This window comes from Amia ocellicauda, chromosome 11, assembly GCF_036373705.1.
Source record: "Amia ocellicauda isolate fAmiCal2 chromosome 11, fAmiCal2.hap1, whole genome shotgun sequence".
Classification (NCBI taxonomy): Eukaryota; Metazoa; Chordata; class Actinopteri; order Amiiformes; family Amiidae; genus Amia; species Amia ocellicauda.
Window position 1 is genome coordinate 7,921,303 of NC_089860.1, and position 25,532 is coordinate 7,946,834.

Below are 25,532 nucleotides of genomic sequence, written 5' to 3' on the forward strand. Positions count from 1 at the left end.
GACCCGAAAACCCCAATCAAAGACAATTATCTCAGTTTTCATTGGCAGGCCTCTTTCTTTGTCTTCATTTTTGGGTTTCTTCTCTCTTTTCTATCTTTCTTTCTTTCTTTTTCTGTCCCACCTTCTCTCTCCTTGTCGTTTAGATGGGAGTGATTCGTTGGCTGGCCGTGCATATTAATGAGCCGAGAGGGGAGCCTGCTTTTTAAAAAGCTGGTGCCCGGAGCGGCGCAGCCAGTCACTCACTCACTCTCTCTCTCCCTCCCTCCCTCCCTCCGGAGCTCCTGCGAAAACCCAGCACTTCTGCCTGAAAACAGACAGACAGAGAGACGGGAAGAAAAGCACCATTTTTGCAGACAAGAGCCGTGTTGTTCTGCGCTGCATTAAACCCAATCCAACAGCTGGACTGATTTGTGTCAGTTGCCGACATGAATCGCTGCACAGCCGCGCTACTGCTGCTGGTGATCGCGATTTACTCTCTCAATGTGGAAGGTAATGTGGCTTTAATCCTGTTTCTGTAGTCTATTGTCGGAAACTTGTCATGATTGATATTTAAATAGATATTGATGTTGATGTCCGTATAGCCTATGCCGTGGACACTGTATCCAGCTCACATTTGGTATGGTTTTAAAGTAGATTTTTTTTTTTTAATAGTTTCACCTGCTTTAAAATACTTTTGATTTTTGATCGCAGTTACTGTGCTTCTAAATATATTGGAGTTTACACAATTTTGAGGAAAATAGGGGGAAGAGAAGTTCATGGTTTGAATCCCTGAGTGTAAGTCAATAACATTGTGAAAGTTACACTTTTGAAATAAAGAGTAAAGGGCTGCAGACTGATTACCGACATTGGACAGAGTTCAATATGTGCTCTGTATTAATCCATTAACCTGGTTATTTGCAGATGTTTTCCTACATGAATTTAACTTTTTAAAGAGTAAAGGATTGAACGTGCTGCATAAAAAAAAATGGTAAAAGGATTTTAACGAAAGCAGACATTTTTCTTGGTAATGTAAAAGTAATCACAATGTATCAACCGTATAGAAATTATACAACTTCATACCAACGGCCCATTATTAATCACGCACAAAATAATGTACTGTGTTTAACGAAAAGGCAAAAGCAGGGTGAAATTCGTTTCTCAAACTGTTATATATATAATACAATATACTTTCACACGCATGGACACACACACAAAAACGAAAATCAAATCTTCACATATTGAATTAGCATATTCAGAAACTGGTTGTAGTGGGTGCCTTTCGTAAATAATGCCCGTTTAATGTGCAGTCCGTAAGTAACCCTAATGCATCCAAAACATGCAATCACATCATACCCTTCTTCATCAAGAATTACAGACAGGTGACCAGGCACCTGTTCCCATGCAGAGTATGCTCGCCATTGACGAACTAAACAAAACCCTTGATGTTCGTGTCGTATTAATTGTTGAAATATGTGATTAGTTGTCAGGTTACTGCTGAAGAGACTGACGGCTATGCAGATCACAGCCCACCATTGGAAACCTAATCTAATCAAGGAAACCTTGTGTTTTGAAGTGTGAAAGGAAACATTATTAGACTCTGCCAGGGGTTGATTAGCATTGCGTTTCATCAAGGTGAGATGGAATTATAGCAATGAAGTAGAAAACATTGAACTTAGAGCCGATACAATGCATCTAAATGCTAGGCACCGTAATTGACTTGCTCTCCTGGAAAAATCGGGAATGCGTCATGTGCCACTGACTCCGCGCGTAAAGGCGCATCGGGGTATTAACGTGCGCTACAGAAGGACAGGGACCGAATTTCGTTTTATCCACCTCCCAGATGTTCAGCTGATAAATAGTTTACTTTCTGCCTTGCTAGCTCTTTGGCTGACCTGATACACGGAGGTGGCGCTGGCCTCTTTCTGCAAGAGCTGGTGAAAGGTACGGAAAACGGCTAGGGAGCCGGGGAGATTGATGAGGTCCTGCTAAAATTTAGGTCAGGTGCGGAAAAAAAACAACACGATCACAAATACAAAATAAACCAGCTGCTCACCTACCCACTGGATTGCTGAAAGTCTGTCACTGCCGATGTAGTTATGTATTCATTTTCGTTTCGTTTTATTTTGTTTTGCAGTGAATTCAAAAAAGAGGAAAATAAGGCATTTTTGCATGACCATTTCCTGCATGAGATAATTGTGTTATATCAACATTTGCTTGCATTTGTTCCTGAAAAGGATAAGAAGGAGCCACAGGCAAAGAAATGTAGAGTCCTGCCACAGTAAACAAGGATCTTTTGCATAATGATACTGTACTGTGACCAGGGACACTGCACCAAATACAAACTGAAGAATCATAGTGGCTGATCATTATACCAAGGACATTTGTAAAATTTGGACAATTATTTCAATTGGAGAAAAACATTACAGAAGCATCACATCAGTTGCAACAAATATTTGCCTTTACAAACTTATCTGTGGAAAAAATAATAAAATTAATGCATACATTCCCAGAGGTCTGAGATTGCAAGGTAATGAATCTAGGATGCAATATTTGTGATGCTTGGTGTTCTTTACTGCATTTTGCTATAAGTTAGAATAGCATTTTTGATTGTTGGTGTTTTTGTTGCTGAAGTTTCAAAATAAGATTATTATTCCATTCTGGGAAAGAGAAGGATATAGACATGGTGATATAGCAAAGCTTGTGTTATATCTGCAGGACTCATGGGTTTCTTTTATTTCCAGGTAATTCTGTACAATCCATCTTGGTTTTCTGAAGTTATCTCAGGCAGCTGGCCACTTTGTTAATCATGTTTTATGCACAAAGTCAGCTTAGAAGACCTAAATCCTTCAGTTGGTAGCTTGGAGTTGATTAGAAAAAGTAAAATTCCCCCACCCTGCACGGAGATCGGTTTCAATCATTGTCTATTGCAAGCACCATGTTTTGTTCAGCATGTTGACATGAAGAAAGCAGACTTTAGACCCTAGTCTGAGGAGCTGGAAAGTGGTTTTGTTGTTAAATCAAGACAACTATAGTGATGAACTGTTTTCCTGATGGTCCTGTTACTTACGTTTCTTAACTCCTCCACAGCATATAAGTGCAAGTGCACAAGAAAGGGGCCCAAGATTCGTTACAAGGACGTGCAGAAGCTGGAGATCAAACCCAAACACCCCTTCTGCCAGGAGAAGATGATTTTGTGAGCATTATTATTATTTATGTAACTGTATTTTACTTTTTCCATTCCTTCTTCTCTTCTAGGGGTAGGCAAGCTAATTACATATCACTTCATCCCACATCCTCCTCTCATTCTTCTCTTTCATGTAATAAAGACAGGGAAAACACACATTCAGTCTCGCCAAGGCAAGGCATGGAGTTTTGCTCGTGGAGGACAAAGTCATATGACCTTGTTCCTTGTATAAGAAAGCTCAGATAGATGAGAAGACTGACTATGGACAGCAGTTTTGGGCACTTTCATATTGAATTATGGCTGAAGTGTGTCTATAAAATGAGTCAGGGGTCTGATGGTGTCTGGATGGCAAGTCTTGTCCAATGCCATTCTCCCCATCAGCAGTTACACACTGGTGACAGATCTACAGTACTTCTTGTAGGTTTAGTGCATCTCTGGAGTTGTGTTGCCTTCAGAGAGTCTTCATTAGACTCTTCTGGAGTTGTTCAATCTTACAAAAAATTTAAAATAAAGTGTCCCTTTTGACCTTACTGCTCTGAAAGCCTAGACTTGTCCACTGATACTTTTTCACTCTAGCTGTTGTACAACCGGCTATTGTTGCATAACTGAGAGCCTGTGATTTGCTGATAAGTGAATGCTGCTCCATGCCAGGCACACTTGTCTGGCATTGAACAGCTTTCCTTCTGAACAAGTTAAAAAGCTCTGGTTCCTCTCCATTGTGTTTGTGAGCTACAAGGACCTCATTGTCATTCACGCACATTACCAAAGTGGCTTTGAGTGGAGAGCAGATCACTTTAATAATCAAGACTTAACTGCACTGGCGGGAGTAGCGTGCAATGTGCAGAAGCCTCCTATTTAGCACTTGCGAGCTGACAGTTTTACTGTGATAAAAAGGGGGTGTTCATAACAGTTGAGAATTAAGGCTGGCACACAATCTAAACCCCCCTTTTTTTTCTTTTTTTTTTTTTTTAAATAAGGCTGTATTAATCAGGTTTGCGATAATGGGTTTTACAGACATTCTTGGTTAAAAGCATCTCTGCAATATCTGCAAGGAACACCAGAGGGACACAGGCTGCAGTTCAGGATCAGTGTCTCTATATTTAGAAATTCAGAGATTAGTTCTAATTGCATCGATGCCATTGCAGAATAATTTGACTTTTCTATACCTTGATGGAATGGATGAAGATGTCAAACATAATGCTCTCTGGGAGCCTTTTAGCATCAACACTTTCAGTTATTTCCACACTAATTTTGAGAAGTTAATACTTTATGCCCAAACAGCAGGGGCATAATGAGAGCTTAAATAATATGAAACATTATAATCATTACAAAAAAGAGCCCCAAGGACCTTTCAATATGCACACAACTCCGGAAACTCGAACTTGTATAACATTCACCTATTGTAGATTTGTTGAAGGATATATTTCTATAGGTTTACTACTAGCTTATTTTTTTTTACATGTGGTTGCTATGTATTACAAAGGGAATTCATGTATTTGCATTGAAACATTTAATTTCTTTCAAAGGATCGGGGTATTTGTACTAAATTATTTTAAAAAATTATATAAACAATTAACCAAGCAGTGCCATGGCAGAACACCTTTTGGGAACACTTGGTGAAAGCATGTTGCCTTTGAATCTTTAAGACACAAAGTGTGCTGTTGTTAGCAATAGGTGTATTGTTTTATTCCCCTTCAGAAATATCAGTCAATTACAATTCATGGATGGAGGAACAAAGAACGCCTTAATGGGAGGTGACAGATATTCTGAATGCAAGCTGGTGTGTGTTTTCTCCTTACGGGCGCTATAGAGAATAGCACTGTGCTGAGATGACGGTGTGTTTTGCCCATTCAGGATGAAGTGGCATCTCCCAGAGTGCTCCTGGGGTGGCCTATCGTTATTCTGCTGCTGTTTTCTTCGCAGACTCTCATCCCCGGTGATTGCCAAGAGACTAGGGGTCCGCACATTAGCACAGTCAATTGTGCTGCTGCAAGCCGGGATTAATTACATGCAAACAATTTGCCTGGCCATTTGCATGTCAAGGACAAGCTTGGCTGCAACCAAAACAATCTCTCAACAGGCCCTGGAACCAGGCTTCTGCTTCGCTCCCTCTCCCTCTCTTTCTCTGTGAACCATTGCATGGAATCCCAGCTTGTGGTTTGTTACCGATCTAATGGAGTGTGCTGAATCGGCAGGTCTCTGGAGTTCATCCTGGCCTCGCAGGTGAATCGAATTTGAATGGACACCGGGATGCCAAATGCAAATTCGATCTCCCCAGCTGGAAGCAGCTGCACAGACGCACACCAGCTCCTAGTGTTTTGTTTGTTTTGTATGCTAATTTCTCATGGACTCTTTTCACGTAATTTTCCTACTTCCTACTTTGGATCTGTCTGAGAAATTCCCCATGGAGGAAACCAGGTTCACACTTCGTGGCATCACCTGTCAAGGGGAAGGTTGTGTTCTTGCTCTTCTTAACCCTTAAGAACCCAGTGACACGTTTGTCATAATCATTTAACAGGCTTGACACAAATATATTATCCCAATTTACCAGGCCTCTCTATCTGATATATGTCACACTGGGCTTTACTGAATCAAAGGGGCTGGGTTATGTGTTTCTGCCATTGACTGCCATTGGTTGACTGCAACAGTAGACAACATAAATTAAACTTCACTATGTTTGGCAAATAAAATGCCCAATATTTCCCTATACCAGCTTCTGAATTTGAATTTCAAGTGTGGCCTGAGCTATGACTAAATGCAGTGATGGATAGTTCTCTACCATGAAACGCTACGGGACTCTGGATTATCCGATTGCTCTGAGCGTCATTGTGTGAAATAAGCAGCTGTTGAAGGATTATCATCAGGGTTGCACCTGCTTCAGTTGTAGTAGAAAATGAAACCATGGGAGGCGTACTTCACTCTGTGGCCGTCCAAAACATTACTACCGGAAGGTCATCGATGAAGCCCTGTACACTGCAGCCCATAATGCTTAACTCACAACCACCTCATCACAAAGAACCACCTGGCAAAGAGTATGGTCTTTGATTTTTTGCTAGAATGGCATCATTCTGTTTTTATCTTTGACCTGCCTTTAAAGCTGTTCTCAACCATCACTAAACTATGTACATTCTCTGTCTAACACAGTTATCTCTACTAAGAGTGAAAAGAGCTGAAATGTTTTGGGGACATTGCCCAAAATAACATGGCTTTTCTTCTGGAAGAGGCCTCTTTGGTACAAATGTGAAGATTAAGATATCTCTGTGGGTAAAACAAATAAAAGTAAATAGATCAGATAAATTATACAATACAATTGCACATAATGGCCTTGATAAAACAGGCCCAGTTACTTATTTAGTCCTATTTAGTTCACTAGCATCCTTAAAAAGGTTTATGCAAGCTATTGAGTGAAAATAATGGGGCTTGACAGCTATTCATAGCTTGCCATAAGAGTTTAATTAAGAAAAACGAATCCACTAGAAATCTGTTATCTGGCAGATAAACAAAAAGTAAAACAAGTGTCCCTATATGACTATATGGGGTATTTCAGTGGTGTTGCTTGGACCAAAATGGGTTTGCCATGCATTTGCTTTGCCCTTCTTTGCCCTGCAAGGATTTGACTTTGCTGACCTATACCCAACTGCTTTTGCCATGACATACCCAGCACACATTTATAAAAGCATAGCTCCCACAATTGTAGTACCAGGGTCTCCTGCTCCACTCAGAGGTCTTGTGCTGACTGAAGCATCTGTCTGCGTTGTCTTCCCAGTGTAACCATGGAGAACGTTTCTCGCTTCAAAGGGCAGGAGTACTGCCTGCACCCCAAACTGCGCAGCACTAAGAACCTCGTGAAGTGGTACAAGATCTGGAAGGACAAGCACAGGTGAGGAGGACTTCCTGATATTGGCCTTGAACATTAGTGTGTCTAATGTAGTTTTTATTTAAAATGTGTTTTGGTTTGTTTGTTTTGGGTGGGGGGTAGTTTACAGCCAAAGCCAATCTCATAAGAACAGTGTTTATCTTGGGTTAAATTAGTGCCAGGATGGCTTGCTTTTCCTGCCATTTCTAATATTCCCCTTTACAGTTACTTATAGATTATTGTGTCATTTAAAATGTAATATGCATAAAGTACCATTGAATGTATTAAAAAAAAGGTTTCTTCATAGTGTCACTCTACTGCCACCCAGTGTTCTAATGAGATTTAGCATGCTATTCCAGGGCTGTCCACCTTGTGCCACTGTTACTGACTCTACTCATGCACAAGCTTGGGAAAAAATTGTGACATGAGAGACAATGACAGCTCATGATTGCTTGTTTGTTTTTCTCTCGCCTGCAGGGTGTACGAAGCCTAGATCCCCATTGGATACACAGGAGTTGAACTGAAACCCCCTGAAGATCAGACTGTTCTAAAAGCACAAGAATTATTCCACAAACAATAGTTTCTCCTCTTCTGCAAATACTGGGAAGATTTATCAAGGTCTTTATGGTATTTTTCTTATCCACTGGTGCCATGTTTACCCAGAATCAAATCAAGGTTGAAAGTGCTATCACCACTATTGCAGTTCTTATTTTTATTTTATTTTTTGGTTTGTTTGTCTTTAACTGTATTGTGATGAAAAGGCCTCTATAAATCCAGCCCACAGCAGAGTTTCAGAATTATAATCAAACACTTCTTTATTATGTTTTTACCGTATAAACATCTCTGTTCTGCCTGTGGGGCTCTTGATGGTTGAGGTCAGATGATCCCTCGGTTATTCTACTGGGGATGTGCACTGTAGTGTCTGTATGGTTTCCAGATGTCAAACATAGCGTGTTTTTGTGAAATTGACGGATGGCAGGAGTTGTGGGGAGTATGTTTCTCTTTGTCTTCAGGTTTGGTCATTTAGATATATATATACGTATATATGTAAGTATACAGGAATATTTTATATTCTACCATTGTAAGCTGCAGTCCTTGTTTGTTTGCTTCTTAAATCCCAGTCTTTGATTTCTAACTCATCCTGGGTCAGTAGCAGCAGGTTCAATCAAGGGTCAGTGGCTGGATCAAAGTCCTGCCAGTAAATAGAATAGGATGGCAAAGGTCATGACCCCCTGTGGCAATGCTCCCTCCTGCTTGAGTCTCACATGGAGGTCTCTTCAGCACACACATGCACACACACGTTACAACTGTTTGCGTGAATATATATCCATTGGGCTTCTCAGTTCAGACTACATTGTCAACCGCATGGAGAGTCATTGAACGAGTCATTGCGCCCTAGTAAAAGAGCAAAGTATTTATGAGCAATAGCAGAATTATTAATCTGTAGAACATTCTCCCAGCATCCCTAATGGCTCACTACTCACTTGATATACTTCCTCAAAGGTTTATAAGAAAAGCACTTACACATTTTGACAACATCCTGGATGACACATCTGGAGTAATTTAGAGGGATTTTGTTGTACATTTGATTGTGTATGCTTTGATAAACTACAATGTGAGTACAGACCAGTGGTGTGCAGCTCTGGTCCCTGGAGGTGCTGCAAGATTGTTGTGGGTGTCGTCTGAAATGAAAATCGGAATACCCTCCAGTTTCCCTGAACTTGGATGGCCCTCCAGCAGCAGTGTCCCAAAAACAACTACAATCTCCTGTCCCTCGTGTGACATCTAATCTTTCAAATGTTCAAGTTGATCTTAATATAAAAGAATAAATAAATGTAGTAATTATTGAACAACTTAAATCCAGCAGCTTTGGCCTTAGCAGGTGTTTTGATGTCAGTGTGTGGAAGTACTCTTTGCAACAACCTTAAACTAAAGCAACACTTATGGGAGAAAAATTAAAATAAAAAGTACAAATAAAGTTTTCTACTCCAACAGGAAATCCTGGTTCTCTGTAAACAAATACATAGTTTAATCTGCTTTTTGAATAATTACATTTAGTATACACACTGCTAAGCTGTCTTTGTCTATGGGAAGCTTTCTCACATGTTTATGTAGCTGGGAGGACCTGTAAGGACCCCAGTGTCTGTCTTGTTGCTATCATCACTTTGTCTTCTGTGGAAATAGCTTGAAACAGGTTTGAAGGTAATTCTAGGCTAAAAAGTGTGGAAAGAACTGTATTTCTCTTTGTAGCCTGTGTCATGTAGGATTTGTGATGCCCTAGACAAGCTGTTTGTTTTCAGAAACATTCGCTTTGAAACTGCAATTATACTCTTTCACCCATCCTACCAAAACTATCCTTTTCACATCTACAAAAAGGGGGTATCATCTTTTTTTTATATATATAATATTTTTAATCAATGCTTTATTTTAGGCAACATTTGCATTCACCACCAAACTGAATGTACAGCCTAATATTTTTATTATTTTTATTTATTTTATTTTTTGCTAAATCTGTGCATTCCACTTGTTTTATATCTTATATATAAATATATAAATATATAAATAAGCGGCTTGTAAATAGACCGGTACTATACAGAGACAAAAAAACAAAAAAAAAAACAAATACATTTATTATCTCTTAATGTCATGTATTGCTAAATTATCATTTTGCTATTTAAATGTTCTGTAACAGAAATGTCTGTGTTTCTGTGCTGGGTCTCACCCCCGGCATTTCTTTCTAAAGCATTCCATGAGAGTGTAATGTTATGCACAAGCAATAAAACTTTGAAACAACTTGGGGTTGTAGCTTCAGGTTTATGTTTGTTGCTGTTTTAATCTGTAATTATTTTATTGCTTCCATGTGTTTCCATTACAGAAAAGGGTAAAATCAGTTCCACCTCCATTTTACCAGAAGTTCCTTTATTTTCATTTTCATTTATAGAAAGTATTCATATGCCACTTACTTTGGAGCAATTTCTTCTTTGTGCTGTAGTTTTAATGTTAGTTATTTGTATTGTTATCAGGCCTATCAAATGCATTTTATTGCTGCTTAGTTATTGGAAATTGCAGTTGAATTCCTGTAATTAGGAACTTCACAATGACACACTTCCCACAGAATCTCCTGGTACACAGTGTCAGAGATCAAAGTCCACAGGCAAAAAAGATTCTCTCACTGTCCACTGTATTCTCCAACCAATCAGCAACAGCACAACAGTGCCTATTGCTATTTTTAACAGCAGGGGTTTTCCTGTTTTCTGGTGTAATTTATGGTCTCATAGAGAAAAACATCCTAAGGAAATTAAATCTAATTCTGTCATTACTACTGAAAAGGGGGCATCAGACTAAATTTCACCCACTGAAATAAAGGAGTGCCACTGAGGATGTATTTCCACTGCATGCTTAATTACTGATGCACAATGAACCTTTCAGTCAATTACTTTCTTAATCCAATTGCTGATCTGGTTTCTAAAAAAACCTGCTTTAGGGTTGTTCTTAAAATAAAGGTATCTAACAGAACTCTTTTCAGTCTATCCGACTATACAAAAACTTGCTCTCCCTGTATCTGTCTGATCAATGTAATAGGCATCCATCAATAGTGGGAAGAACACTGTATGAAACAATACAGTCAATGGCAGACTTAGTTCTGCCTGAGTCCAGCTGCTGCAATTCCACACACCTGGTCATTGGAAGGTTACACTGAAGGTAGGAGAACTCAAAGAACAAGCATTTGGTGGAGGGTTACTGCTAGTTATAAGCCCTTAATCAGACTTTAGCATTTTGTTTGTGTGTATTTATAAAAAAAAAAAAAGTATTATTAATAAGACTTAGAAACAGTGATGTACTGAAACCTTGTGTGGAAAAAGGTACTAATCCGTTAACTGACCTTTTCATAGTCTGATATTCTGCTCTGAATTATTGTTATATATCATACAGCTTGTTTTGTGAATGTACGACTCCAGTATTCTTTTTTCCCCTATTTTTCCAACATAAAATATAGTCTCTAGAAGACTATAGGGGGAGGACCCCCTACCCTGCTGGTTTTTGTTCCAACTGAGCTCTCAATTACTTAATTTAACCTTAATTAAAGTAACAATTTGCTTACATTTGACCATTTACATTGTGTAATGTATTGTTTATAATACGTTATTTACACGATTCTATACTTAATTGAACCATTAATTGAACGAATACTTTCCTAAATCAGAGCCTCTTAATAATTTTAAACAGTAGGGGTTTCAAGTTAAGTAATTGAGAGCTCGGTTGACAACAAAAACCAGCAGGGTAGGGGGTCCCCCGGAACAGGGTTGGGAACCACTGTTCTAGAATATAAAAAATGGCTGACCCAAACCTGGAAGTGACGTCATAACGTGCCGTCTTCGTGGGGGTTCTTTCTGCTGGCTGGTGCAGGGCAAGAAAAGGCAAGACAGGACATGTCTGATGATTTGCTGGCCAGCAGATTAACGTCAATGCACAGATCCATCGAGATTTCATTTTTATAATGACTCAGCACGTAGAAAATGTGCAGTTTGGTAGCGGTATCGCATTTTACTTTCAAGTGCTGAAGAAGTCATTAAAACATCTTCATTTTTTTCACGCTGTAAGTGCATGATCTGATCTGTTCTGACCGTGTACCTATTATTTTTTGGGGATAATTGTGATTGTATGTTGCCGCGATGCAGGTATTTTACCAATGAAAATACAGACAGCATGCATAGTCTCCCATCCATTCCCATTGAGAAGTGGTCATTTCGCACACTGCGCACTGGGAGGCGCCTGAGACCTACATTTTCACACAGACGTGGCTTTTCTATATAGATCTCACTTGATTCGTTACGATGTTAATCCGGAATCACGTTCTATATTTCATGTTTTATAAATACCTTACCGATGTATTTTTCTTTTTATGCAACACATAGTAGCAGTGGTAGTCAATATTCATTTTGCAGAAACCTCCATGTTCTGATTCGGAAAATAAAGGGAAGTGACATTTTACAATAGATCAAACACACTATATTTACAATATCACGTAAAACGTACAGAAATAAACTGTACTGTACTGCAACATCTATTCGCAGCATCCATATCCGTATAACGTATAAGCGGGTGGAAAAATATATACGTGTACAATATATGTTAGAATATATTAGTTAGTTTGGGTGTTGTTCACCGTGCAGCAGTGTTTATTGTGAAGCAAAATATCTGCTCGCTCCAAACCGATCAAGTAGTGTGAAATAGTTGAATTTCGGCAGCAGATATTTTTTGAGGGGGTGGACAAGTTTCATCACATGGTTAGTTCGCCATTACTTAAAACCACCACGCCGCATTTCCAAGGCCTCTATCGATTTGAATATATTAGTAATTGCACTTTCGCAAGTGTGTAAAGTGTGACATTGCATACACACTGTACACAAGTGTTTGAAACCCAGGCAGTAACGTTATCCAGACACGTTGCCGCGCCGTGACGCAGCATCCCCGGCCGGGTCCTTCAGAGATGCTCGCCGGGCAGCCAATCAGCGCGCCGTGTCACCCTGGTCCGCCAGCAGGAGGCGGGGCTTGAGAGCCGGCCGTTTTACTGACGAGCAGAGCAGAGCGACACAGCAGCTGGCAGACACGACTGGGCGACAACTCGAGAAAAACTGACCACCGGACGATTTGAAACGGACCTACAGTTCGTTTCCCTCGGCGCCAGTCAAGAAAAAGACGAAAGGAAGATAGTCGGCCATTCCGACATCTTCCCACTGCCTGCGGACGGGCAGGTAAGACGTTGCTGCGCAAGCGCGTTTCTGGCTCTGCATTACGGCGCAATGCCCCACGTTCAGTGAAATGGGCAAGCGCAGTTCAGCGGATACAATACCCCCAGTGTATTGGATACTGGGGTCTTTATGTAACCAAATGCAAAAACACTAACAGCAGTATAGCTACACACTAATTAGCACGTTTAGGTTTGTGCGCTGCGGTTTATAATGATCAATCAGCACTACAAACATCTCAGCTACTGATGTCTGCAATGCAAGAAACCTAATCTGACTACACCCAGGCTTATCTGACTTAATTGTGTATGATCAGACTCACTGACTCCAGTGATGCTCACTAAAATGTAAATAACACATGTTGTGTTGCCAAGTGTTTATAAGATGATCATTCTCCATCGTTGGGCGCATACCTACCCCCCTGCAGCTCACATTTCTGACACTGAGCTGAAGTCTGGCAGTCCAGTGCATATATATCACTATTGCTCTAGTGTGAGTTACCAAACTAAGCTCTTTGGAGAGAGCTGACATTGTGGCCGTGCACATATACAGTGTGCAACGCGTTAATTCATCTTGTTATAGCTACTTGGTGTCGTGCATGGGCTCCACTTCCCGGGTCAAGTGCCATACATCGTAATATTAATTACGCCTATATATAATTATTATTTATATAAGCACTATTTATCACACAGCCTACGTACTGTTAATAAGAATAGTCAGAGTTGTCTCCGCTTTCTGCGCAGGTGCAGAACATATAATGTTATCCGGGTATTGTACACCATACAGGCCCACAGAGAGCTGAAATCATAAGGTTTACAAAAACCTTCCAGGCATGATTAATAGGTGCATATTGATAGACAGATTCAAGCACGGGAGAAAAGCATGGGATTGCACATGCAAGAATATACTACTGGATTGCAATTTAGCTGATAATATTTTGTCTGTGCAGTTAGTAGAAAGGCGGTGCTGTCATCTTATTCCGTTTAAAAAAATACCAGCACATTCAATATTTTAGACTGTGGGTGGATTTTCTTAATGGGGACTGAATATCGCTGGGTTGCAATTTGAAGTACCAATAATGTTGGTGCTTGTTAATAAGATCGCTTTGGGAATTATGTAGATATGTGCATCATAGTACCAGCTACGTACAAACGACTTATTCGGCTGTTTATGAAATGGTAGGCATTATCTACCACGTTGCTGTACTTACCTGCAAATTCCCTTTGGTTTAATACATTTTAACGTGTCTATCTATCACATGTATCCCGACGAGTGAATTGTCAATACAAGATAATCCTATGAAACAGATACTAAGATCAGTTTCGTTGCGCTGGCTTTGATCGACAGCATAATGTACTGGACGGAAAAACAGATGGCCAGTTGTTGTCAATTTCACGGCTCTTGCCATGAAACACTGCAATAATTATATTCCACAGCCAGTGCAAACAAGAAGTACGTATATACTGTCTAAGTGTAATGATAAAACTTGCTTTAAAATAAGCGTCCCCAATTCCATGTGTGGATGGCATAGATAAAATAGAGGGAGCGTTAATAATTTAGGTCTTCCAGTATTTGTCTTTAATTTTAGTATTGCTTCTGGAGTTTGTTGCATACGGTAATTATGCGCCACAGTAACACAATGCGTGCTTGTGTTTTCTTTCACGACTAATTTAATCTGTGGTTGGTTATTTGTGCATTAGATGTAATAGTTTGCATTGCTTTATTGATCATTTGAAATGATTTCCCTTGCAGAATACAAGCGCGAATACAGATCCAGTGTGTGCTAAATTCAGCCAGTAGATTTGACATCGCATTACTATATGCTTTTGTATTTTGGGGGAACGAAAAAAGTCGTGATGGAAGAAACTGGTTGTATTAATTTTGTATGTATATGGGGTATGTATTTATGCATTTATTTTGGCTGTATTGTTTTTCAACACTGGCACACAGAACAAAGGTGCTTATTCATCGTGCTTACATAACAGTGGACCTCACATACTTCCACAGCTCGTATCATACCCATACTGTCTGAAAGACACGGTGATTTTATTACCAATTGAAAAGAATACTATGGAAAAAGGATTGAGTTATGTATCTAAGAATCTCTCTCTCTCTCTCTCTCTCTCTCTCTCTCTCTCTGGGCAGTAAAATGCATTACAAGCCCAAGGATGAACGTTTGGTGTTTACATTGACGTGACTCATCTCTAGTGTATAATCAGATAATGCATAAGTCATACAGGTTGTTTAATAATCAACTTAATTAGCCAATAAAAAAATGCCATCCGCCTTCAGTGCAAAGCAACTTGCAACCATGGAGTCGATGCCCCAAACATTGCTTTGATCTCATGTTGCTTCCTAGTGGATTAATATACCGGTGGTATTATATATATATATATATATATATATATATATATATATATATATATATATATATATATATATATATTAAGATTGTTTGAAGCAATCTTGTGCAAATGTAGTCCCATTGTTTTTTTTTAATTTATTTTTGTTATGTCGGCTATCTCGGCGGTCCGTTTGCTAGCCGATGCGCGGTGAATGTTCTAGAAAAGTAAGAGTGGGTGCCTGGCCGGTGCTGTCTTTGTGACAGTGCCATTATCTCTGCCCGGCCTCCCCGGTGCTGCTGCTGCTGCGCGCCGCCAGAGGAAGTTTGCCCGAGTCCGTGCGCCTGCGCACAGCGAGAGGCGGGGACAGGATTTGGCAGCTTTTTTCTCCTGGTGGGTGTGAGACCTTTTTTTTGCGGCGAGCAGTAAACAGCATCTCACACAGACAGGACTAGCAAGAAACCGCTTTAATTCCCTCGACTATGCTTTCCGTTTTTGCTGATCTTTGTGATTATTGCACTAGATAGAGAAGAGGTGCGAAATTACATCGCTTTGCTTCTGATTCTTTCAAGAGAGACTTTTAATGGTCCTTGTTCCAGATTCCTGTTGGATTTAACCTGGTAGGTGCACCGGCTCCTTATTTATTGAATGATTTTGGTATTTCTATAATGTAAATGCGAGATCTGTACATTGTTGTGTGAGTTATTTTGCTAATGTGTTGTTATCAACCAGTAAGAGAGAGCTAGCGTTTATAGTTAGAGGCTCAGGGACAGCGACTGCTTAATTCCGGTTTGTGTGCAGCCTTCTACGAAAGACAAAAATGAAACTCGATATGTGACTTCTGTATTATGGGTAAAACCGCGGATCCTGTCCACTGCCATTAAGTTTCGATTTCGTTAAAAAAAAAAAAAATGAAGTTGCTACGTCTCTCCACACCGTGAGTACTTGACAGTCAGAGAATGCAATACACGCATATCTAGGATTATGTGTGTAGCCTTTACATATGTATATTTGTACATGTATGTTTATCTATATAGATAGAGCGAAAGAGGAAGATGGATATACAGTATATATGTATGTACATATATAAAATAGATGCCTGCTTTCAAAGATGTAAATATAATGCCATATAACATCTCAGTATATGGATGATTTAATGGATGTGTGAAATGAGTCTCGGTAAGTTAAAAGGCTTTGTTGGTTAGTGATATATAGGCTTCATTTTGGATGGAGTTATTTCTGATGCAGAAGTGCCGTGTCCTCCGTGGGGGCGCTGTGTCCGGGATCGCAGGCGCCAGGAGGGACACTGAGCCTATTTTTCAAAGTTTGAAATCGCTCCCCAAGCCTTCTACAAACGCGCCACTTTCCATTGCAGATGTGCATGCAAAACACAGGGAGACCAGGAGAGACGTGCAAAGCGAAACCACCTCAGCATTTGTGTTGTTTTATGTGATGTAAATACTCAGCCTAGTTTTTCATGTGTTGTGAAAACTCAAAGCTGATCCAAAAAGCATAGCTCCCAGTAATAATGGGATCATACCGATCTCCTTAAGTGTCACCTTTCTGCTTACAGTACACTGCATGGATATCTTTACTTGGAATTAGGGCACATCTGCATTACTGATACATTGTTAAATGTCACTTTACTTTGACACCCAGTTAGAAAAATCGATTTATTCTGTTAGTTCTGTTAGTAGAAGTATATGCTGTATTCTCTGGTAAATTGGAAATTGCATGTTTGAAAACCGTTGAAGGATGCAAAATGGATTTGCAGATTAGAAGGCTGACTGAAGGTCTTGATTAATCCTTTATTATAATGTTGCTTTCATGGAAATTAAGTTTAAAATGGCTGAATGATATTTTATTTATTGGCTTTGTTTGTTTGTCAACTTTTGTCTGGTGGCAAACCACTGGTTTTAAAACCTAAAGAGAGGCCAAATGTTCATTCTCAGCACTCATTTTTTAACAGCATCTTAGTGCTTTGATGTGGAAACCTAACCATTAATTTGGTGTTTGATCATAACTGTAGCAGAAAACATCCATTGGCTTAGCTGTTTTTGACACGTAATAAATTATCTCTATTAAATAGTACATAACCATGATCCCTACATGTGATTAAAAACCACTCATGGGAAAGATCATGTATTTAATAATATCATTATACTGGAAAGAGATTGCAGAACTTCATTTTGTTGCTCTAAGCTAAATGGCTGGCAATCTGCAACAATGTTAACCTCGGCTACTACTGTGTGGATTTTCAAAGAGGTAAATCAAACCCACGATATGGTATCTTTAATGGCATGCTGTGGTAAAAAATAATGCCCACACAAAGCTTAGCTGAAGCTCGATAAGTGGTACTGTAGCTCAGTTATTGTTTATGAAAAATAAAAGAAAGCTATATATTTATATTGAAACAGTAGGCAGAAACCGGTAGGTACTAGCAATCATCCAGAGGCTTTCAGCGGCTCCACTAAGCCATTGTACAGTCTGTCTGCAGTGACTGTACTGCTACTGTATTGCAGCTCACCGTGTTTATTGTAGTCTAGAAACATAAAGGGTCACATTTAGTAAAGAATGTACCGATCGAGGGTGCCCACCCTGCAGGATTTATGGGTCACTTTGATGTGTCACCTGCCTGGGTAATATTTTAACTTATTGTTTATTTAATAGGTCACTGATCATATAGGTCAGAAGCAGTGTGCCCTTCAGGAACCAGCTTATGTGCAGCCCTGTTATACATGCACAGTCATTATTTCTGTAAACAAGTAACATTCAAATCCTTTTAATTAGAATAGGATGTTTTTCCAGTTTTTTTTTTTTTTTTTTTTTTTAATGTATTTTATTTTACAGTGCCCACAGGTAGGTAGTTAAGTATATGTTTTAATGCAAATTAAAAGATAATGATATAGCTCTTATACCAAATACGCTGTCCCACAGAGGGTTTAGCGTGTTTATGTAGACTTGCAAAGATAACAGCATCAGATTTGAATACGTGTGGACAGATGCTTTCTCCTAATGTTTGCCTATAGAAATTATGTCGTAGTCTACAATATTTGCGGGAAGGTTAATAACAAGAGCTTAGTCATCTCTCCTGATATGAGAGAACTTTAAAAACGGAAAAAAAGCCTTGAAAACACAAATGGCGTAGTAGCCTAATTGTTCAATAGAACCATATGCTAAAATGTTACTGTAATAAAGACATTCTTTATCAGGCAAGATGATAGTGCTGTGAGATGCTTGTGGTACAGCTGGTGCTCAATTTTAATTGCTTTATTATAACTTAGCAAGCGTCTTATTCCAATTCTATAGCTGCATCCTGTGATCTTACGCAGTGCAAAATGGAGGCCTGTCTTGTAGCTAGTGTCTGTTGACATGGAAGCTTTCTGCAGTTAAAACAAATGTTGTCACCGTACCATGTACCTCAAAGAGCATGAATTCCTCTGCAGAGCCTGCCATTTTAAAATGAGCAGCCTTGACGTTGCAATCGTGCAACGGTGACAAGATGCCAAACCCTGTCCTCATCTAGACACCTGGCGTTGTACATCATATGGGATCACGCAGAGTGCTGATGTTTCTACCTAGGGCACAGAACTGCTGTGAGAGTATTGGACAAGTCCAGCATTTTTCTGCATTTTGGTACTGTGTATAATTATAGGACAAAATTTGTGCCTCCCCCTTCAGCCAGCGGTTATTTCGCTTATCTGTTTTTGCTTGAAATTCAAAGACCATTGACATAGATGTTTATGGGATACCTGCAGGCGGACCTGCTCTTTTAGTCGCCCAGGTTTGTGAAGATGTTACAGCAGTCATCACTTCTTTGCCTGTTGCTATTTATTCCTGCCTTATCACCAGGAATCTCAAGTGTTACACAATCATGACTTGCATGTATAGTGTGTGGTCTAGAGGTTGTTAATCAGCATTTTGCGGTGCATTGGGGCCTTGCAAGGCGCTTCAAGCTATCATTAGCTTCGTCTTGCCTTTGTGTTTTCCCTGTTATGTTTCGGAAAGACGCAAACAGTACTTTACTACCTGGATCGAGACAAAACCCTTTGTGCCATTGTTGTGGTAACATTAACGATCACCGTCTCCAGCGGAGTGCATTGTGTGAGTTCAACGCTGTGTTTAACTTGCGCTTGGGTGGTTGGCATTTGACTATATTTGGTAACATTTCGCATCAACTCCAGCAGGATCCACTTTATCAGACGGAAAGAAAAAGCAAAAGTTGGTGAGGAACTTCTTTGTACAGGTATGAGACATGGCACGGAGCTTGTGAGGAGAAGAACTGCTGCATAGAGATGGGAGTGCCTGTGTGATAGTCTGTCTGTCTTTCCCATGAGGAAAACCTGACTTCCAAATCAGAGAACATCACACCTGCCCCATCAAGGTAATGCATGAAGAGTATAGATTATCACAGTACAGAAATGTCACAGGTCGGTCATGCAGCCCTTGACAAGGTCTCATGTGGAACAACGTGTGCAGAGTCCGGCTGTGTTGGAAATGAGTAGAACATTGGAATATAGACGAGCACAAGACTGGGCTGGGAGAACAATTACCGGGATTTAATGTAGCATGCAGGGCTGATTTCCAAGACAAAACAAGAAATAATAATTGACTAAATACAAGTGATTATTCATTGTTTGCACAGGATTACATGCATAAATGGAGGCAGTTATATTAAAAAAGAATAATCAGAGGAGAAAATGACGGTCACTTTGCCCATTTGCTGCCTCTTGAAAAATATCAACTGTACTAATCCTTAATGTACAAAATTATCATATACATGGTTTAATGAGAAATGGATGCAGAAAGTACCAGCTATGAACCAACGCCTTTACATTTGCATTGGTACATAGCTGGTACTGCCAGCTTGAGTGTTATGGGTTGAATAAAATAACAATGATATGCAGGGCAGTTCATTTTAAAGGGGTATTGTATGTAGAGTACCTTAAAGTTTGTATTTTGTGATGGCTGTATTATAGCATCATGGATTCACATCTACCAAAGGTTATAAAGCTGTGAGATGAAAGCTATTCATACTTTGAGTCTTTTCATATCTGAAAGACTGAACTAAAATAAACCAAATAAAAAAGAAAAGCTGGACATTGCAAATTGACCAAGTTTTTAGTGCTGATACTATAGAGCTCGAACAAAATCTGTGGTGCTTATATTTCAAGACCATTTATTGGTTTCAGATAATTGCGAAGCAACTGCCGAAGGAATTTTAAACCCTTTTCCTTCAGCGAACTTTCTGTTCAGCTGTCAAAGCTTTTGATTTGAAGCCAGAAGACATTTCAGTGGGAGAGGGTGTCAGTCCAGTATGAAACATACAAAAGCAGCTGAACCAGTTTGCTTGTAAATAGTAAATGGTACCCTGCCGATTCTTCTTGTTGTTGTTTACATTAGAATGCACTTTCATGCGAAATGTTGGGCAAGAAAAGACAAACGTAAAGCTTAAAGGAGAAAATCCTACACTTGATGGTGAAACACTCTGTTTGCTTTTCATCCTACATCTGTGGCTGTTCTGTGGTTTACTCTGACCGATTGCACAAGGGGAGAGGTAGATTTCAGAGCTAGGTAGCTACACAGATCCCTTGTGAGAAAAGCCTGACATTATCACATTTCCAAGCTGAGATGCACTGAGTTTATTGTGACTGCTCTCGAGGGGTGCTGTGTTGCAGCCCTGGAATGCCGCTTCCTGTTCCAGTCCTGGTGTCCACTCTGATCATCCAGGTGGAACGCATCTCTTTGGTTCACAGAGCAGTCTAGGAACAGGGCCGTCAATCTGCACAGCAGGGAAAGAAGTGAATCTACTGTTAAAACAAAGTGTACAATAGTCCCTTTAATTGTGAAATGCAATAGGTTTATTTTTCGTCAGGGGGAAGGGATCTAAAAAAAGAGTCCCTATGAAAAGCAACATGGTTTGCAATTTACAGTCTCCCACTGTATGGAAAAATTGAATAGCTTTGTACTTTCTGAGCAGTCTTGGGGAAAACGAGGTTCCATGTTGTTGTAAAACACTACCACAGCAAGACATGTTAACAAACGTATGCCATCTTGAATCAAAGTCTTCTTTGGCAATCCTAAAACATAGGAGAGGTGCTAGACTGGCAGTGCTCAAAGAGTCCTTCTTAATATCCCTGAGGTATACCACACTGAAGCACTTGTGCAGTGTTTTGCCCTTGAAACATGCTGAATGTGCCCCCTTCGGATTATTGGTGATCCAGCTGTCTTAATGGGGATTGCACTTCCCTACTTACCTAGTACATTTCATTCACTGCAGCACTGCTGGATGTATAATCCTATTCACCTCAAGCGGGATCTGCACTGAACCTGGGAAGTGTGTGTATGTATGTTTGGTTTGTGTCCATCCCTTATATTTCTCTAGGTCTTCTTTTTGTCTTGGCCTTACTTTAATATGTATATGCTGGAGTAAACTAAAATTACACCAGCTACATGAGGTGCCTGATTATACAGCCTGTTGAAAAAAATGGGGGAATCTTTCCTATGCATTTGTGTTTTCATATTCCTAGTTATTTTTTGCTAAATAATACAGTATATCTGAATGAAGCTTGGTGACCATGCTGAAACTTAAGTGATAAATATTATAGATATAAATAGAATGATCACAACGCCTGGGAAAGTATATTTCAGTCTAGTTCAGACAAACACAAACAGATTCATCATAATCCAATCTAACACATCTGTAATGAATATGCATGTACCTGTTGTTACATTTTAAATGTTCATTTATATTATGAGTTGTTTTGGTGGTGCGTGTTCTTCTTCATTCTCCTTTGTGGCTGTAACTCAGTCCATTTGCCATTCTAATGCATTAATCCATCCAAGGTCAGCCAGGCTAACAATGATGCTGTGATGTACAGTATAATGTATTGCCCTTGTTCCACTGAGCATTGTGCAATGTGGAATTCCCCAAGGTCAGCCTAGATGCGTCTTCTCACAAGCTGGTTTTCATGGACTGTTTAGCAAGAATTGTCGAGTAGCTATCCAAACAGAAGCTGTAATACAGGATCTTTAAGAACATACACAACAATGTATGGAAACAAAGCATGACTTTAGGAAAATATATACATTTATTGAGTTATTGTAGTCCCAAAGGGTTAATAAGCCTAAGAGTGCAGTTGTGGACTAAAAGCTTTGGTTCCTGGTTCTGTTTCCTTTTTTAAACAGAAAGCACACCACACATGGCTGCCAAACTCTTTTCTCCTGTGATAAATCAGAAAGATGTTTTAGTTGCAGCACAGTATAAGTTTGTACTCTAGTTTGGTCTTCGAATTTGATGTGTACATACACACACACACACACACACTCATTTGTATTCAGAAATGAAATGTGAACCTTTGGTTTGGTGTGTGAAGTCAGGACTATGGTACCTGCACTAGAACCCACTTAGACAGACATACAGCACTGCTTAGTGAGCGCTTATGGACTTGTTGTTCCCATTTAGTTCTCTATAACCAAGGACTTAATTAGCCGTCATTTGTATTATTTAGATAACATAGGCCGCTAGAAATGTTTAAAACAGATTTACAAAGACAATGCAAAGTATGTATGTGTGTTATATCAAATGCTAGGGGCTGTAATTACCTTCAGAACTAAGGCAAACTGGCCCCCCCCCCCATCTTACACTGAGGCCTTACACCCATGATTTATCCCAACATCAGATTATTGTTAGTATAACTCAGATCTGACCTGTGTGGGGTTCGGCAGCACCTAGCCAGACGCAGCGTCTCTCTGAGCCAGGCGCTCCATTTATGTCCTAAAGAGCAAGCTCTCCCAAGTGAGTCAGGTGCCGCGGTGTCCGACTGTGTGTAGTCAGAAAGGGAGATGGTGCCCAGGGGACCGAGGTGTGATTTTCACTTAGTCATTGTGCCTGTGTAGTTAGGCAGTAGTGTAAATAGCTGTGGCTGATGCCATCACAGCACAGAGTGGAAAATAAAGTGGAACAGAGAGAAAGGAAGCCAGAATCGGACACCGTGTTCTGTACTATAGACTTCTTTCAGAGCAACAGTTGCCACTGTGATAAGCAATATCGGCAGTAGTGTCTTTGTCAGCCATTCGGAGCACAGTAATAACCATTTGAAGCATCCTCTACCTGCAGCACGTTTTTGCTTTCAATTTGTAAACAGTGAATGTTAATGTTTCATGCTGGAACCTGTGGTAATTCTTTTTAACAAGCCCCCCCCCCACCCCCAGACTATGCATGCTGTTTCATCTGCAGGCTGGGCATCCTGTTTACCACCATACAGATTCACATAGAGCCTTTGTGCACCAGTTTGGAAAGCTCTACTCTCAGGCAAGGTGCTATAAAATGTTCCAAATTAATAACCAGTCAGATTATTATTTTTTTTTTTTAATATAAGTTTTTTTGGTAGGCAGTGCTGTATTGATGTAGACTGCAGTAATGACAAACGTTGGCCAGTTATTGAGACAGAAGAAGAGTAGTTGCTAATCAACATGTCAGGAAGCTGTAGGCTATTTCATGGTGTAGATTTGCACCATCGGGAGACATGAAAAGTTGAACGAAGCAAATTTAGGGAAGCAGTGAAAATGCTCAGCTGTAGTAATACGACAAACCACAAAGCTAAAGCCAGTGTGACACTAGCGACACTAAGCAAGCAGATGTGCAGTCCTTATCTGATCCAACTCAGGGAAATGGAAACGAAGAGAAAGAGAGCTAAATCTGAACATTAAATAAGCCATATAATACCATAATACCCCCACTTCCCTCCTCCATTTCCCACCAATACAGTTGGTAAGTGAGCCATTAAGAAGGCTCATATCTGAACAGCCTTTTTTGGGGAAGCAGTGTGGAACACATGACTGCTAGTCAAGGGCAAACCGCTGTGGACCTGTGCTCTGTTATCCGTGTTATTTGTCAATGTCACACGCAAGGCTGCTTCCTCGCCAGATGAGTTTTCATCCTCTTAACGTTCCTCAGAGGGTCGCCATTGACATTGTGCATTCAGCCGCCGCTCTGATAGGGGGTGATTGTGTTCCTCCTAGCGGACGACGCGTCCAAGACAACGTGTGCGAAAAACAAACACACGAGTGACCATGGCATTTACTTTGTGTGTGATGAAAAGCCAATGCATCAGCCGTTGGAGCGCAGCAGTGGGGAAAATAGGCACACACAAAAAAGAAATAAAAAAACGTACGCTGGTTGACGTCATGGCCGGATATAAACATATCCTCCGTTTTTAGTCAATAGCCTGTAGATAATGGATGGATTTCTGCTTTAGGGGATTGTCTACCAGTGTCCTCTTGACCTACATTTGAGCCCATTCTGTGCAGCGGTTGCAGAGATGTACAGCTGCAGCCACACTAATAACTTTCTGAAATCGATGTGAGCGTCTACTAGAAAATGAATTATATCCATCGTCAGCAGTCATAATTTACCTTATTACGTCCTCTTGTTTGCCACCACTGCTGTGGACTGTTATAGGCTTCTGGAGGGGGGCAATCACCAGACCCTCAGTCTGCTCTAGGGTTGCCCGGCATTGTTTTCCACTCCTGGAGACAGCAACAACTGCCTAACAAGCACCTAGGCAGGCGCCTGCCCGAGTTCAATAAGTGTCAGAATTGAAATGAAGGCAGCGTTATCTGCAGAATGCAAACACTCAATACTGTCAGTGCCGAAGATGAGATAAGTGCTGGATTAATGTACTCCGATTTAAACACAGTAGGTGGGGGTGTGGGGGTTGGGTATGTGCTGCAGAATGGCAATCAGCGCTGTCATCTTTTTATTAGCACGTTTTAGCAGGGAGAGTTATATTACTAAGACAACCGATCCCGTGGCCTATATTTTTAGTCTTTTAAATGAATTGGCTTCATGCCTCTGGATTTGCCAATTAAATTGTGTACTCGTGCAGCAGCAGAGGAAGACTGTGAAGGGTAGGGGCTGGCTGTGTTAATGAGTAGGCCATGTATCCTCATGTCTGTAGCCTCCAAAAGAAAGATGCAGTTCCATGCTGCTCCTTCCTGTCACCTTGCCAGGCGTGTCTCGACCCCGTGGGTTACCAGAAAACTGTGCGCCTTTCTGTAAATGCCTGCAGTCCACTCCTTCTCATCGCTGCACAAAGGGTGACATTATGATCCAAAATGGGCACAGGTTGTTGGTCTGAGACAGTGTGATCTTGTGTAGGATTAATTCCCTGACTATTTTTCCAAAGGAGTATACAGGGATGTTTACACTCAAAGCTGCTTTTGTGCAGCCCCACACTGCGTAGGATTCCTAAATGTTTTAGCCTCTTCTGCCTGCTGGTGCATTTCTGTTTTAACAATGTAATTTGTTTAGCTGGAAAACAAAAACAAGATGTACGCTCCAAGACCGTAAATGTACTTGTATTATTCTCATTGGTGTGTTTGTGTGTGTGTGTGTGTGTGTCTCTTACTATAAACTG

At 40.3% G+C, this 25,532-nt stretch overlaps 2 protein-coding genes across 5 annotated transcripts in view; both read left to right on the plus strand.

The window, feature by feature from the left end:
* Positions 1-238: 238 nt before the first annotated feature.
* On the plus strand, positions 239-9,812 carry cxcl14 (chemokine (C-X-C motif) ligand 14). Its single transcript, XM_066716507.1, has 4 exons — positions 239-489; positions 3,067-3,172; positions 6,930-7,043; positions 7,497-9,812. Exons 1-4 carry the CDS (start codon positions 426-428, stop codon positions 7,510-7,512), a joined length of 300 nt encoding a protein of 99 aa, XP_066572604.1. The 5' UTR covers positions 239-425; the 3' UTR covers positions 7,513-9,812.
* Positions 9,813-12,581: 2,769 nt separating this feature from the next.
* Positions 12,582-25,532, plus strand: part of fam13b (family with sequence similarity 13 member B) — a 56,524-nt gene continuing 43,573 nt past the window's right edge. For 3 of the 4 annotated variants that reach the window (XM_066716508.1, XM_066716511.1, XM_066716510.1), the window contains exon 1: positions 12,582-12,775. The gene's annotated coding sequence lies outside the window, so the exon portion shown is untranslated. Of the gene's footprint in view, positions 12,776-15,506; positions 15,732-25,532 lie in introns of those variants that run through there. The other variant, XM_066716509.1, reaches the window with a different exon arrangement.

Bases quoted from the DNA above. Each gene is read 5' to 3' on its own strand.
- cxcl14 (XM_066716507.1), top strand. From the start codon at position 426: ATGAATCGCTGCACAGCCGCGCTACTGCTGCTGGTGATCGCGATTTAC. The intron at 490-3,066 runs GTAATGTGGCTT...ACTCCTCCACAG, and splicing joins TTACTCTCTCAATGTGGAAG to CATATAAGTGCAAGTGCACA. The intron at 3,173-6,929 runs GTGAGCATTATT...TTGTCTTCCCAG, and splicing joins TGCCAGGAGAAGATGATTTT to TGTAACCATGGAGAACGTTT.